Consider the following 14,030-nt stretch of genomic DNA (forward strand, 5'->3'; position numbering starts at 1 on the left):
TTTGTTCATGTGGCCATATGAAGCAGTGTGTCAAACCCTCTCCATATTGAACAACATTGATGTCCGGTTAGGGAATGCATTTTTTTCGAGATGTAATAAGTAATCCGTGAGAACTATTTCTGCCTAGCTTGTCGCAGATATTTTTCTTCTGATTTGGAAAACGTTATGCACAGTCAGCTATATCAACAATAATTCACGCATTCTTGATGATGTTTTCAAATACGGTCAATTAGTTGTTGCTCGAATAGTTGACATGTTTATGCCAGGGAGGTATAGTTATTAAATGTAGACTACAATACTGCATCGCTTGGGATGACATACATGTATCTCCATAGTTGAAATTGATTTAAGTACACTGATTTACCCAAGCTTTTATTCTATTTTGATGGGTGGGGGATGTTCCCCATACACTTTTTTGAAATATATCGGACCAGGTAGGTATCTGTTACTAGATGCGTGCTTTGTCTCACAATAGCTGTAGGTCATGTTGTCTGTCGGTTATATGCGATGTTTGATAAATACCTTTTCCTTTACCTTTATGTAATCGCCATATCTTTGCAAGAGCGTCTTTCAAGAATTCAGTGAACGTTATCAATATGTCATTTTGCAAAAATACCGTTATTATCAACTGCAAGAATATTCTACTTAATGTCAGTATCGTTATTCAGTGTGTGTTTTTACGTTTAATAGCAATTTAAAACATTTCTGTTACTAAGTGATGTAAAACAATACTTATTTATTTATCAAATTCAAATGTATTTGGTAAAATGATAAAATGTTTTATCATATGCGGTTTTGACCCACTTATTTCGAGATATATTGCATATTTGGTGTTCAGTCCTTTGTCAGCTGGATGCTAGATTTTCCTATTTGATCGTGTCTAACGAAAGAGGTGGACGACGCCATGATAGTTTTTAAAGCCCACTAATACTGAGCTGCTTTGATATGTTTCTGCTTTCCTGATTCGTCGGATCCTTAATAATATTCTGCTGTCGTTCTGCTTTCTGCAACGGCATGGAGAACATGGGCAGATTGTTTGTAAAAAGCTTCAGGAAGATCCCTTGAAAGTATAGAACTCATCTAATCAAAATAATAGAAGACTCGGTTGACTAAGTTTGTTCATGAGAGATTTAGAAAGGTGAAATACATTCACGCCCTTTAGCACCAGTTTAAGCGGAATTCTATTGTGATAATATTAAATGAACTATATAAAACTAAAGGACCAGAGGTTTTTCATATAGATATTAACCCAATCATTTTTGTTTTTCACATAACGCGCCTTTAGTTTCCCTTTCGTGAATAAGACATTAAGCAGTCGACGGCTTACTTTTATGTATACTGTTTTATCTCATTGGAATATGGTGGAGATATAGAGTGTGAGCATTGTTCCCAAAATACTGTTTTAAGTACACCAGCGTTGTATTACAACTGACCGTTCCAAGGCGTTGCCGCACTACGTTCTTTTCCTTTATTTTACGTTCTAAGCTTTCTGTCTATATGCTTTACTTTGTTCATGTATTTATCATGTTCTAAACTATACATGCATTGCTGCAGTGTTACGGTTTAAAGAGGCGTTGCAGAGTATATCACCTATCGGATCTTTTGAGAAATACTTTGAGTTGCAGAGAAGGAATGATGAAAAAAGACAATGAAACGACTACCCCATGCCCCTGATGCCCTTCCTGCTGCAATTAGCTGAAGATAATTGCGGAAAGCCCATATTAAACTCAGAACGTTTTATATGCAGGAGTAATGAATAATACTGTTTGTAGATAGCTTTGTTATCGCGGACTGAAGACGAATTAAGTAGAACACTTTCAGTGTTGAATTAAGAAGACTATCTTGAATTTAACACTTGCATTTATTAAAAAAGGATCTGTTAAACTTCTACTGGCATAATCGTCTTGATCGTGCTTAAATCTAATCAAAATGAACTTGCAACAATGCATGTAATTTGCACATAATCTTTTAATAATAGCATAGACAACAATCTGTGCCGACATTGATTTTTACTGCATTCAAATTCCTTTCCTTCTAGGTACTTATTAAAAGCAGATATTGGTAATATATATTCCCTAATTGTATGTTATATTTCTTGTAACTTTCGGAAATTAACTTATTTCAAATTCAACACCATAAGAATAGTCGAAAATAGTTAATATCAAGAGGTAGAAGCGGCGTGTTAAAATGCATTGTAAATTAAGTGGGTTGGGTACAAATTAAACAGTTAAAATAAATTGAATATATTGTTTCCTGAAAAAAATGTAAATATAGATATTTGAAATGTCCCACTGGCTTGTTTAATGACATGATATTCGATATTATAAGCAATTTTACTGATTTTTCCAGAAATTATTCAGCAGTAGTATTTTCGTAATCGGCCGTCATATTGATGACGTCATTTCCGGATCCAGTCGCGGTCCCCGGAAGAGATACATGCATATTGTTTTTGTCGTAGACCAAGGAATAACTTGGTATATGTGGCTATATTTCTGAACTACTTTCGAGCGGGATTACAAATGGCTGTGCACTAATTTGCATAACAAAGTTGTATGTTTTTGCTGAGACAAAGTATTCCAGGAGCTGAGGTTTCATTAATGCAATGATTTATCTTGCATTTAGTGTTTGTGAATATGGTAATTTAAACTAAATCTCAAAACTGTACGTGTAGCAAAGTAAGCAATTTGAGAAAATCACTACACGTACGCATACATGTTTTCATTACCTCTCATGAACAGACTCAATCACACCGAGCCTTTTTTATTCTTCTTCGTTGCATTCTTTGCTTCCAACGAATCATTTTTACAGATCTTATCAAAGCTCAATCCTTAACAATGAAATTTCTTGATGTCATCATCCTAGTAAATTTGTGACACATTGTCATATGACAGTAAGCTAAGTATCTATTTAATCACCGTTTAGACAATGACTGGGTTTATGAATTAATTACTGTATTTCCACCGCTGCAAAATAAATCATTGGTTATATTTAATTATGTCGCTGCAAAACACTGAAATAATGCAGGTCTCATATTCTTGCCACCTTATTTTGTGCAACTCAGCCGTACAAAATAAATCTTCGTTTTTCTCGTACATAAAAGTACGCTTATTGTTATAGAGAGGTCGACGTGCGTAATTACCTACTTCCGTACTAATGCTTCTCACTTGGTTATAGTTTTTTGCTAGTATTAAAAGACCTCACACAAATCATACAGTTTTGAGAATGGTGTAATTCCATAAGTCGCTTAGACGTAAGTATTCTACTTTCTTTTCAAATGGCTGGTCCGTTTCATTTGCTCCGTCATGACCTTTGTCTTTATTAAAAGTTCTAAATACTAATAACTTAAGAAGTCAAGTACCTATGCAAATGCGTAAAAGGGTTCTGAAATCGAGCTTTGAAACGGTGTGTGGGTATTAAGATTGGGAATTGTCCCTCTTCTGCTGTTTGAGTATATGGGGGACCCATAGACTGAATTATCAGGATAAATTCTTCTGTTTTATTAAAAGTTTTAAACGCAAGATGTGCTGTCCCGCAACTCCGAAATTATGAGGACCTGCGCGCCAATCGCCTCTGCTTTTTAACTGGCGTAGGAGCGTCTTAAAAGTTGGAAGCCGGGCAAAGGGCGCTGTCGAAAATTGGCAATCGTATCCAAATAATACCTTAAACCGTAAAAAGATTTTTTTTCCATTGTAGCCAGTAGATACTTCTTGTCGAGATCTTTTACCAATGCATCTATCTACACTAGCAATGGGTTTCTTTTTACCCTTTTTACTTTTATTTCTTCTTAAAATATAGTCTGGAGGTCAAGTACTAGAGGGACTGGTGCAAAGCATATATTGGCTGCCTCTCCTCACCCCTACTCCCCCGCCCCCACCATTAGTCAGTCCTACGTCTAAGCAATGCATTTGGTCTGAGATGAGATAAGATAATTCAAGCCTGATGGAAAATGTCTATTTCTGAGATTAGATATTTGAAGTCTGACAGAAAAGGTGTAGACGTCTTACGGCTATTGTGATTGTTTGCAAACATAAAATATACGCGGTTTTTCAAAGTGTCTTTTTCACTTTCAATAAAGTAATATTTTGCGCCAATAACTTTCGCTACTATTTAAACTATCTATTGAATGCTTGCAATCAAAGGAGCTTTATGGATAGAAATCGTTTCGTTCAGAAGATTAACGTTATCTGACATGATGATAAAAATTATGACTTTTATATACAAATACGAACATCTAAATTCCTATAATGCTTTTCATAGATAAAGTAGCTCTGTTGCACCTCAAAGTGGTAGCAACGCAAAGTTTTGGTAGTCAATACCGAAATGCGTTACACTCAACACAATTTGATAGTTTACAAAAAAATAGTACCAAAATGTGTTGGATATGTACACATCCAACGCTAAACGGTATTAATAATAATCTCATGATTTACAAAATGATTATTTTGTGACGAACGGACAATATTATTTCAAAGAGAGACATGATGGAAATTAGTCGCTCATCTGACCTTGGCAGTCAAGCAGGACCATTGGACCACACGTAAGAGAGGCCAATGCAACTCTAACTTTGACATACATCGAGAGATATTGAAGGAACTTGGCACAACTGTTCACCACAATTATTTTATGCGTCGTTCTCATGACCCTGGGACAGGTTTCACAAACGCCCATAAGTAAGTATAGACTGTCTGAGATTAAAGTTCAGGATATTCACGAGAAAAGGTATACCTTATTGCGGAGGACCCTTCCTTTCTGAGTAAATGATATATTTCTTACCCATCTAAACACACAGAACCCACCATTTCCATGCGTTGTCCAGGTTAGGGTTAGGGTTAGGGTTAGGTTTAGGAGGAACCCAAACACGAAATACTATACAAAATAAAAATCTAAATCTAACGACGTAAGCCCACGCCCACATTTTACCATTCTTTTACGTTGTGTTTCAAAGATATCTGTGGTGGGCTCTCGAAACCCCTCACCTTTAAAGAGAAAAAGTCATTTTTGCCGGAAATATTTATCTAAGACCCCTAAAACACGCACATAATTCACCATTTATATTTGTGTGGGATGTTTTAAAAGATATCTAGACGGAGGACCCACGTGCCATCCTCACATTTATACTTCGTTTTACAGAATTCAAAATTTCCGTGCTTTAAAAGGACTTGGTGGACTATTCCTCCGACAACACTAGCACATTTAAACAACAAAACAATACAATGTTATTGCATAGGAAGCGTCGTTTGAGGCCCCTTTCACACTCTCAGGAATCTACATTTTGGTTATTTTTATACGAAAGCTATATCTCCGAAGGAGAACTGTGAACCCCGTCCCCCGCCATTTTTATAGGAGACATTTCCTCCTTTTATCTCTCTCTTTTGTGCGTTATGTAAAAATGAGCACAGCCCCTGTTGTAGAAAAAAAACTATCAAAACACGTTCCATTCCATGATCCTTAACACATCATATGTACCCTTGCAACGCATTTTGTCGCTACCAAAACTCGGTCGAACTATCAAAATGCGTTGCTACCATTTTGAGGTGTAATATAACTCTGACCAAATATTACATGACTAGAAAACAATACAATCAATGTTGCACAGGAACGTGTACAAGCAGAGCCATTAAGGAAGTTAATGCATAAAAAATAGGGAAGATAATATAAAAAAATTAACAGTTTCAATAATACGTTGTATGTCAAAACAAAATTAAAACCTATGTCAAATTCTTGAGTTAACTTAAGATTAATAAGAAAATAATATATGTCCATGATTCTTCATATAAATCAAAATTAATGCGACAGTCACATTATTATCAAAGTCGTTTACCGTATCGTTGGATTGAACGGTTCGCGATGTGTATATAGATCGGATTTCTAAAACTTCCTGGACAACAAACAAATTTCTCATTCTGAAGGCGAAGTTTTCATTCTTCAGCTGGGCTTTATTACGTGTTTTGTTAAGCAGATAAATACATTTTTATTAGACGTTTCTGTGTGTCGGAGAAAATATAAAACATGGATGAAGATGAACTTGTTTTGCCTGCCATTTATAACTTCACTCCGTTGAGGGCTCTAAGAACTACTTCACGGCGGAAGTTGTCGAGTTTTTTAGATCTTGAAGGAGTACTTGTCGTGGTAGATAATGACGGTATTGATTCCGATATTGTGAATGACTATAGCGGACTGGCGGAGCTTGCCGGGTTTAACTACCAAGATATAATGGACATGAAGCGACAGAGGAGCCCGACCACTGAGTTGCTGGATCTGTGGACAGGCCAAAATGGGAACGTTGGTAAACTATGGACGTATCTCTATATGATGGGACGTTATGATGTGCTAACTGACTGCCGACAGTCGATTAGTCAGGTTTTTATAAGATGAAACGTAATGATGCGCCAACTGAGTGCCAACGATAGATTGATCAGATATCCGGTGCTGAGGACTTTGAGGGGTGTTGCACATTTCATTACCTGTCATGAACATAATCAAAACGAGTCTGATATTATTTGCTTGGTTGCGTTCTATGCTTCCAAAGGATTTTTTTCACAGATTTTATTGAGTATGATGGAAAGTTATGATGTGCTAACTGACTGCCGACGAGTGATAGATAGGTTTTGCTCGACTGGTAAGTTCTCTTTATGATGATCTGACTGCCGACAGTCGATTAGTAAGTTTTTATCAGGTTGAACGTGGAGATGTGCCAACTGACTGCCCACGGTAAATTGATAAGACTTCTTTTATGTCGACGGTCGATAATCTTTATGTAAATGAATCTTTGTGTAAATGAACACTAAGTGTCTGGGTCATTCGAAATATTGATTTGATTCTTCTTTCAAAAAAGAAAGAAGATATTAATATATGTACTTAAACGAACTTGACAGATAACATATGTTTTATTATATCATTTTTTTCGAAATTGACAATGTTAAGAAGATACTAGAAAGCCATTATTACTGAAATGAGGTGCCGTGTTGACTCTAAAACACTAGACTTTCGTTTATGTTGGTTCGAAACCCGGCAACAGATGTAGAACTATTTCATTCAATGAAGTCACCCAGCTGGTAAAGTTCTGTGGTCCCTCCCAGCTGGTTACAGAAGGTTCAGCCAAGATGTTGGCAGAAGGCCTATGATCTAACAGATGACTGAAATGATACTGGAAAGGGCATGGAGTTCTTCCACCGCTATGCAAAGCTTGAGAGTCGCTTTAATTGATTTGGTGTATGACAAACAACCAAGTTGCATGTGTATATTAGTTTTGCAACGGATCGATGTTTTCTTCTTAAGATTTTAAATAATTTTATTCTTAGCACAAGAGAGACGAGTACTGACATGTCAATAAGGTTAAAAACTTCCCTTTAGAAACTTCCTTAGTATATCTTGAAGTAGCAGGGGTCAGTTTTGTATTGTGCCCCGGTTAGGTTTTCCGAATGAAATAGCCAGATATATTTAAAAGGGGATTTCCACGTGCGAGTAACTGTTATGTGAAATAAATGAATGCCTGAATCGATTTTCCTATAGTTCCATGCAGACGGACGGGTCTAAAATCTTACCTGAGGCATCAAAAGACAGACGAAATGGAAACGGTATCGATCCATCTAGATCCAGCTCAAATTTACGAAAAAAAAAATAACGGTAATGAGACACATTTCTCACAACCATTCACGTGCTTGAAAAATATACATACGTTTAACATTAGCAGATAATATGGGACAGGTTAAAACATAACACGACGACATGCTAAGTATATGCATGTATGCTCTGATCTTGCCTGACCATTCTCAAAATTGTATTTTTCATATTAAAACATCGCACTGGTATCAACGCAAAGTTGTGGAATTTTCAAATTTTCTGTCCCCTATCGCCATGATTATTTTGTTGAATTATGGGGACAAGGTACAAAAATGCTTTGTCAAAGTTAGCAATATGTTGTCCCTTTGTACTTAAACAGATTATCTTTTTTTACTTTTCAGTCTCCATCATGCGAGAATTTTGCTATTTTTATGTTAATTCATTTGCCATATTTTACTGTCGAGTGCTGTACATCTGCTGGGGTTCTGTTTTCTCTAGTGCTCGTGTGCCTCTCTGGATGGTTGTACGAGGGGATTTAGCTTGAGTCATAGGGGGCACATGGCTATCGGTTGGGACAGGATCCTCGCAGATGCTGTGTTTTAATTTCAATATACTTGCAATATCATTCTGTACTTTGTTGTCTTATAATGTATTGTCTTATTTGTAATTGTAAATGTTTTATGCCCTTAAAGGGGCAGGACTTGAAATTAAAAAAAACTTGAAAACTTGAAACTTGAAAAAAACTACGGTAAATCAGAAAATTCCACAAATCTGCGTTGATACCAGTGCTAAAACATCATGAAAATTCAAATTCTGAGAAATGCCAAAGAAGTTTAGAGCGGATGTATTGCATATACTTATTATTCATCATGTGACGTTTTCAGACTGTCGATTCCGTTGTTTCTATGACAAAGAAAAAAGAGAAAAGCTCCGGTTTTATGACATTAAATAAAATGCACACCTTGCGCGAACTATACCGCATTATCTGCAAATGGCTGACCTAAAACATAAGTATATTTTCATAGCACGTGACCAGACGAAAATAATGGTGGGACAAAAAGTGTCTCATAACCGTTTTACTTTTTCCGCAAATTTGAGCTTTATCCGGATGGATGGATTTCGTCTGACTTCCGTTACCTCAGGTAAAATTTTAGACTCGGCCGTGTAAATCGATTCAAGCATTTATTTATTTTACACAATAGTTACTCGTCTGCATGAATCCTTTGTTCTATAGACATCATAAATAACCAGTTGAATACAAATGCCTTTAAAATACATCTACCTATTTTTTTAAAAAAAAAACGTACCAGGGTCACAATATGAAACTTGACCCTGCCACTTAAGATGGTTATTTCCCGACCTACTTTAAATAATACTGACTACCGCAGTTTATATGTATATACTAGTTTCACTCTTTACCATCTGGAAGTCTGTAAAAGTTGAAAATTTATTTTGCACTTTATAATATTTACACTACGATGGAATTCCTTTGATCTACATAACACACAAACCATTTACAACGCAACAGCACATCTTTCTAACGAGAAAAGACAAACGTATAGTTAAGGATAGTTATATATCATTCCTAAAATCTGTTTGTGTCTATGGCTGTTTCGTGATATATATGTTGCAACGACTTTTGTGTTAGGCAAAATTATTTCAGTGTTAACATCGTGTAAGACTTGTAAATTACAACAATGAACAGGTAGACTTTTATGTATTTTCATAGAGTCTTTCTAAAAAGTATCTGCAAAATACATAAACATATTCAGTCAAACGAAGTTAGCGTGAGATTCGATATGGTTTTCTGAAGTTGTCGCGATTTTGTTGTTTTACGTGCATTCAAATATTGCTGTCGTTTGCGTCAATTACATTATTAGTGCAGAGATTTTCATTACCAATTTTTCTTCTATTACATCGTTTGATAATGTATTAATGTTTGCAAATTGCTATTTTGTTAAAAAAGCAAACATTTTACATTATGTTATTTTCATTTCAGTGCAAGATTGTGTCAAATATGAAGAACAACAGAAACTGAAACCAGGTAGTCAAAACATAGATTAGGTGGAAGTCTGTGGAGTATAAGGTTTCTTGAGTTGTTATAACATAAGTTTTTAATAGCATACTGATTTTACACATAGTTTACAAACTCTGTAAGTGTTATTTTTATAAACAGATACCGACCGACGAAACGTACAGAACCATTTTGTTTGCAATTACATGAACTAACAAGTGAAAGTACTTCCTGAGACATATCACTTGATTTCCGTCCCTGGCAACTTATTAATGCGTGTACATTCTTCTGTTTTTGTATCATAAGATAAGTATGAAGACATTTAACAAACCGAGATATCTTGTATAATTGTATCGGTTTCGTGTATTGAAATATAAAAAACGCGAGTGATAAATAAATGAATGAAATCGTGCTGTATTGAAAAAAGAAGTTATATTTAATTACATTTGTACAAGATAATTCATATCAATTAGTTTTTGATACCCAGACGTACTCATGCTAATGGACGAAAACAAAATTAGAGAGAAAAGTAAATTGAAGATATAACATTCAATTTGACTTTGTACGTCTAAGCTTGAATATGTCGGAATTTCTAAATAATTGGTAGCAGTGGCGCGTCTTGGAAACCGTCTTAGTTTAACATTTACTAGATTATGACAACTACAGTTGATTAGTCAGCTCTGGATCATGGGGGTTCCGGATCACAGCACTGTTTACACTTACATGACGAAGATAATCATTTAGTACTTAGTATGAATATTTGCTTCAATAAGGGAAATAACATACCAAAATATAAGTTTTGCAGATCGCTGGAATGTGGAGAAAATTCGCATTTTGTCAATCCATGTGATTCATTCTAATCAATAAGTTTATCAACGAAACTTGCTCAAACATTCAAACTTCCTGATAAAAGTGATATATTACCTTATTTTTATTGACTCTGTATTTTATTCATTTATACAAATCTATAAGGGTATTAGAAGCATAGAAGGAAACTAAGGCTAAAGCGAAACAGGAACACACTCGGTTGCTTGAGCGTACTTATGAGAAATAAAGACACACGACCTAGCGTCGGCTTGTAGAGTACATTTAATGTACTTTATTCTCAAAAAGGACCAGAATTAATAGGAAAATAGTCCAAATAAGGGTTAAGGGTTAACATTCGCCACATGGCACTTAAAGCCTGCAGCTGTAATGGTAAAGTTATTGTTTATGAAGATCATTTGGAAGCATACAAATAATACTAGTCTTATTCTGATTTAGTCTACTCATGACAGATAATAAAAAACCTTCACGCACCACAGCAAATGCAGAATTCTAGCATTAAAGTACTTTGAATGGACTCCATGTTCACAAGGGAAAGAACCAAAAATAATACCAACAATGAGTCCATGTATAGTTCATTTTAAAATATGAGAATATGTATAATAATAATAATAATAAAAATAATTTGTGTCATTTCATATGACTATTATGTTGATTTTCCTTACAGGTACAACATCTGAGATAAGAATAGATCAGATACTTTACAACCGACACTGCTGCTATAAGAATACCAGTTAGATAACCAACCTGGCATTGATTTTTAGATCCCTTAACCAGACTTGCATTGCTTTTAGATTCCTTAACCAGACTGGCATCGCTTTTAGATCATTTAACCTGACTGACTTTGCTTTTAGATCCCTTAACCAGACTGGCATTGCTTTTAGATCCCTAAACCAGACTGGCATTGCTTTTAGATTCCTAAACCTTTACCCTGCTCAGTACCATTTATTATTAGAAGGGGTGTTTGCTGAAAATTTACGGACTGGATTGCAAACATTGCAGACTATGATCAGCCTGCGCGTGCATGTTGATCTTTGTCTGCACTGGTCCCAAAGGCAGAATCATTTGCAGGCAGCAGGCTAAAGGTTGAACAGCTTGGTATCGCCTTTTAGATTGCTTTACCGGCCTAGCATTGACTGACAATATTTGCATTGACTTTTAGATTGTTTAAGTTGCCTGTCGTTAACCAATCAAACTTGGTGTTTTGATATATTGCGCTTGTTGTAATTTATGGAAATGCTTAGTACCAATTTGAAAAAAAAAAATTATATTCATTAAATTAAATTATTATATTATATTATATTATATTATATTATAGGGCCTTTAGCTCCTGTGAGAGAAAGCAAAACATTCTATGATGCTTTCATATGCTACACAGCAGGGGATGAAAATGATCGTCAATTCCTGTACAAAATGATTGATGAACTAGAGGTTAAACGAGGTCTTAAACTGTTTGTACCGGGAAGGGATGATCTACCGGGTTCTGCCGAGTATACCATCACAGCGTATCTCGTCGAAAAAAGGTAAAACCTTTCTCGCAGGGAATAAAATTATTTTAACTGTTTATGATGAGATCACGAAATCGCAGTATCACAATACCAAGAAACATTCTTATCTTAGTTGTCGTATCTACTCATTACCAGTTTCAAAGCAATCTTTGTTTACTAAAGGTACGTATTAATCGCAGTCCGGCCTTGTAAAGTAAAGTTTAAGGATATGAGCTTTAACATAGAGACTTAAATATTGCGTTGTACCCAAAGATGTTGACATGTTTAAGGTAAGAAGGTGACCAACTGTGCAGCCCATCGACTTTGCTACACTTTCTTCTGCAGGCAATATGACGGTTGACTACTATTTAAGACAGCGATTCTTCAAATAAATAAAAATACGAACTTGAAACGGTCACTAAAGGTCTACCTTGTTTAACATTTTATTATTCAAACTACATCAAACAATGCATTCCCAAAGTTCCTAAATGGCCAATGTTTCTTTTGCCCTTTCAGGTGTACACGTGTGGTGATATTGACGTCAAGAATGTTCTTGCAGAGTGCAGCTTGTGATTTCCAAGTCAAGTTTGCTCATGCCCTTTCTCCAGGTATATTTCATTTTACCTTTACATATGATGAAATTTCGAATTCGTGAGATAATCAACTTCATTAATTACCGTTAACTGATCATGCTTGCGACTATCTTGTGATGGTCGTGTCTCACTCAACATTATTTTATCTAATTATGTATGCTGTAAATCCCTCTCGCCAGTGTTACAGGCAGGGCTATGTGCTAGCCAGAAATGTTAGTATTATTGAAAGAAAGTGGGAATGAATATTATCAAGTACATTGAGACTCGAACGAAACTGTATTTAGACGGTATTGTTTTATTTTACAGGTGCGAGAAGTAAGAAGTTGATTCCTGTTATCCACGAGAAAAACACACAGTTGCCAAGAATCCTTCGGTTCTTGCCCGTATGCGATTTCACGAAGTCCGAGATGGTTGAATGGGTCTGGTATCGACTCTTCACGGCAATCATTGCACCAGTTGGACCGACAACCTATTTCGAGCAGGGAGATCCATCAAATCCTTTCGAAATGAGTGATGAAAGTCTGAAAGATATCAAATTTCCCTCCCATCGTCGTCTTGATGAGCACGAAGACAGCTCAGACCAAATGCACGTACAATCCAGGCCCGGAAGTAGGCCGATCGGTGTATGTGCTGGTACCCGGCCGAGAGAACCTATGGAATACAACGTGTCGTCAATGTCCTGAGCTCGAGGACAGCTCAAACCACATGGACGAAAACGTCGGATAGATTCTTTATTACCTCCACAGATAGGAGAGCATCATGGCAAAATTATTCAAACAACAATCAATACAAATAAGTAAACTAAATACAAATATATACACAAAGAGCATTAACATGACAAGATACAAACAAGTACAACTCAGTTTCAAAGATAAGAAAAGTGAGAATATCACCAGCCGATATTAAAATGACCAGGAATTGTTTCTGTGCATACAATATCAATTACAAGTACTATGTGCACATATACTTAACTATATGTAAACTATATGACGCAATCTTGTTAAAATTTGGCATTAACAACATATGGATGGATGTCTGGCATCTGTATCTTTATTCTGTCCTTCAAGGAGGAGTAGGGTTTTAGTTGACCGGTCCGTGTGTCCGTATTTAGACCGTTCAGTTTCTAATAAAGAAAACTGACAAGTGCTTGGGCTAGCACCTGTCACATGTCATAGGATATTAGTTACCTGTGGTCATTAGACGAACCCTTTGGATTTTTGAGGTCAGTAGGTCAAAGGTCAAAACGGTGGCATTTGTGTTTTATATTTGTGAAAATTGTATCCACTGCATTTTGATACCTTTATCAGTTTCTTATTCATTTATAGAATTGCACAGTTTAATGTGAAACATGTTTTGAACTTTTAACTCGATTCTAACAGTTAATGAATTTTGACAACACGGTTGTCTAAAAGTGAAATTAGAATTAGATATGGAAACCAAACAGCTTGCCCACAACTGTGCAATACTGTCCTATACTTTTACAGAAATATCTAAGAAATAATAAGTATCAAAATTAGGTTTATCGTAGAATAACCCTCGTTTGGAGTT

The 14,030-nt window shown here is 35.8% G+C and overlaps 2 protein-coding genes across 2 annotated transcripts in view; both read left to right on the top strand.

Moving 5' to 3' along the window:
- Positions 1-13,514, top strand: part of LOC123559858 (uncharacterized) — a 30,148-nt gene extending 16,634 nt beyond the window's left edge. Inside the window, exons 8-12 of the mRNA XM_053516665.1 lie at positions 6,063-6,286; positions 9,356-9,607; positions 11,721-11,925; positions 12,406-12,497; positions 12,789-13,514. Coding sequence (XP_053372640.1) covers positions 6,063-6,286; positions 9,356-9,607; positions 11,721-11,925; positions 12,406-12,497; positions 12,789-13,165 — 1,150 coding nt within the window. The 3' untranslated portion in view covers positions 13,166-13,514. The remainder of the gene's footprint in view (positions 1-6,062; positions 6,287-9,355; positions 9,608-11,720; positions 11,926-12,405; positions 12,498-12,788) is intronic.
- Positions 5,669-6,625, top strand: LOC123559859 (myeloid differentiation primary response protein MyD88-like). The gene has a single exon (XM_053552172.1). It carries the CDS (start codon positions 6,010-6,012, stop codon positions 6,373-6,375), a length of 366 nt encoding a protein of 121 aa, XP_053408147.1. The 5' UTR covers positions 5,669-6,009; the 3' UTR covers positions 6,376-6,625.
- Positions 13,515-14,030: the final 516 nt, after the last annotated feature.

Source organism: Mercenaria mercenaria, chromosome 10 (assembly GCF_021730395.1).
Source record: "Mercenaria mercenaria strain notata chromosome 10, MADL_Memer_1, whole genome shotgun sequence".
Lineage (NCBI taxonomy): Eukaryota > Metazoa > Mollusca > Bivalvia > Venerida > Veneridae > Mercenaria > Mercenaria mercenaria.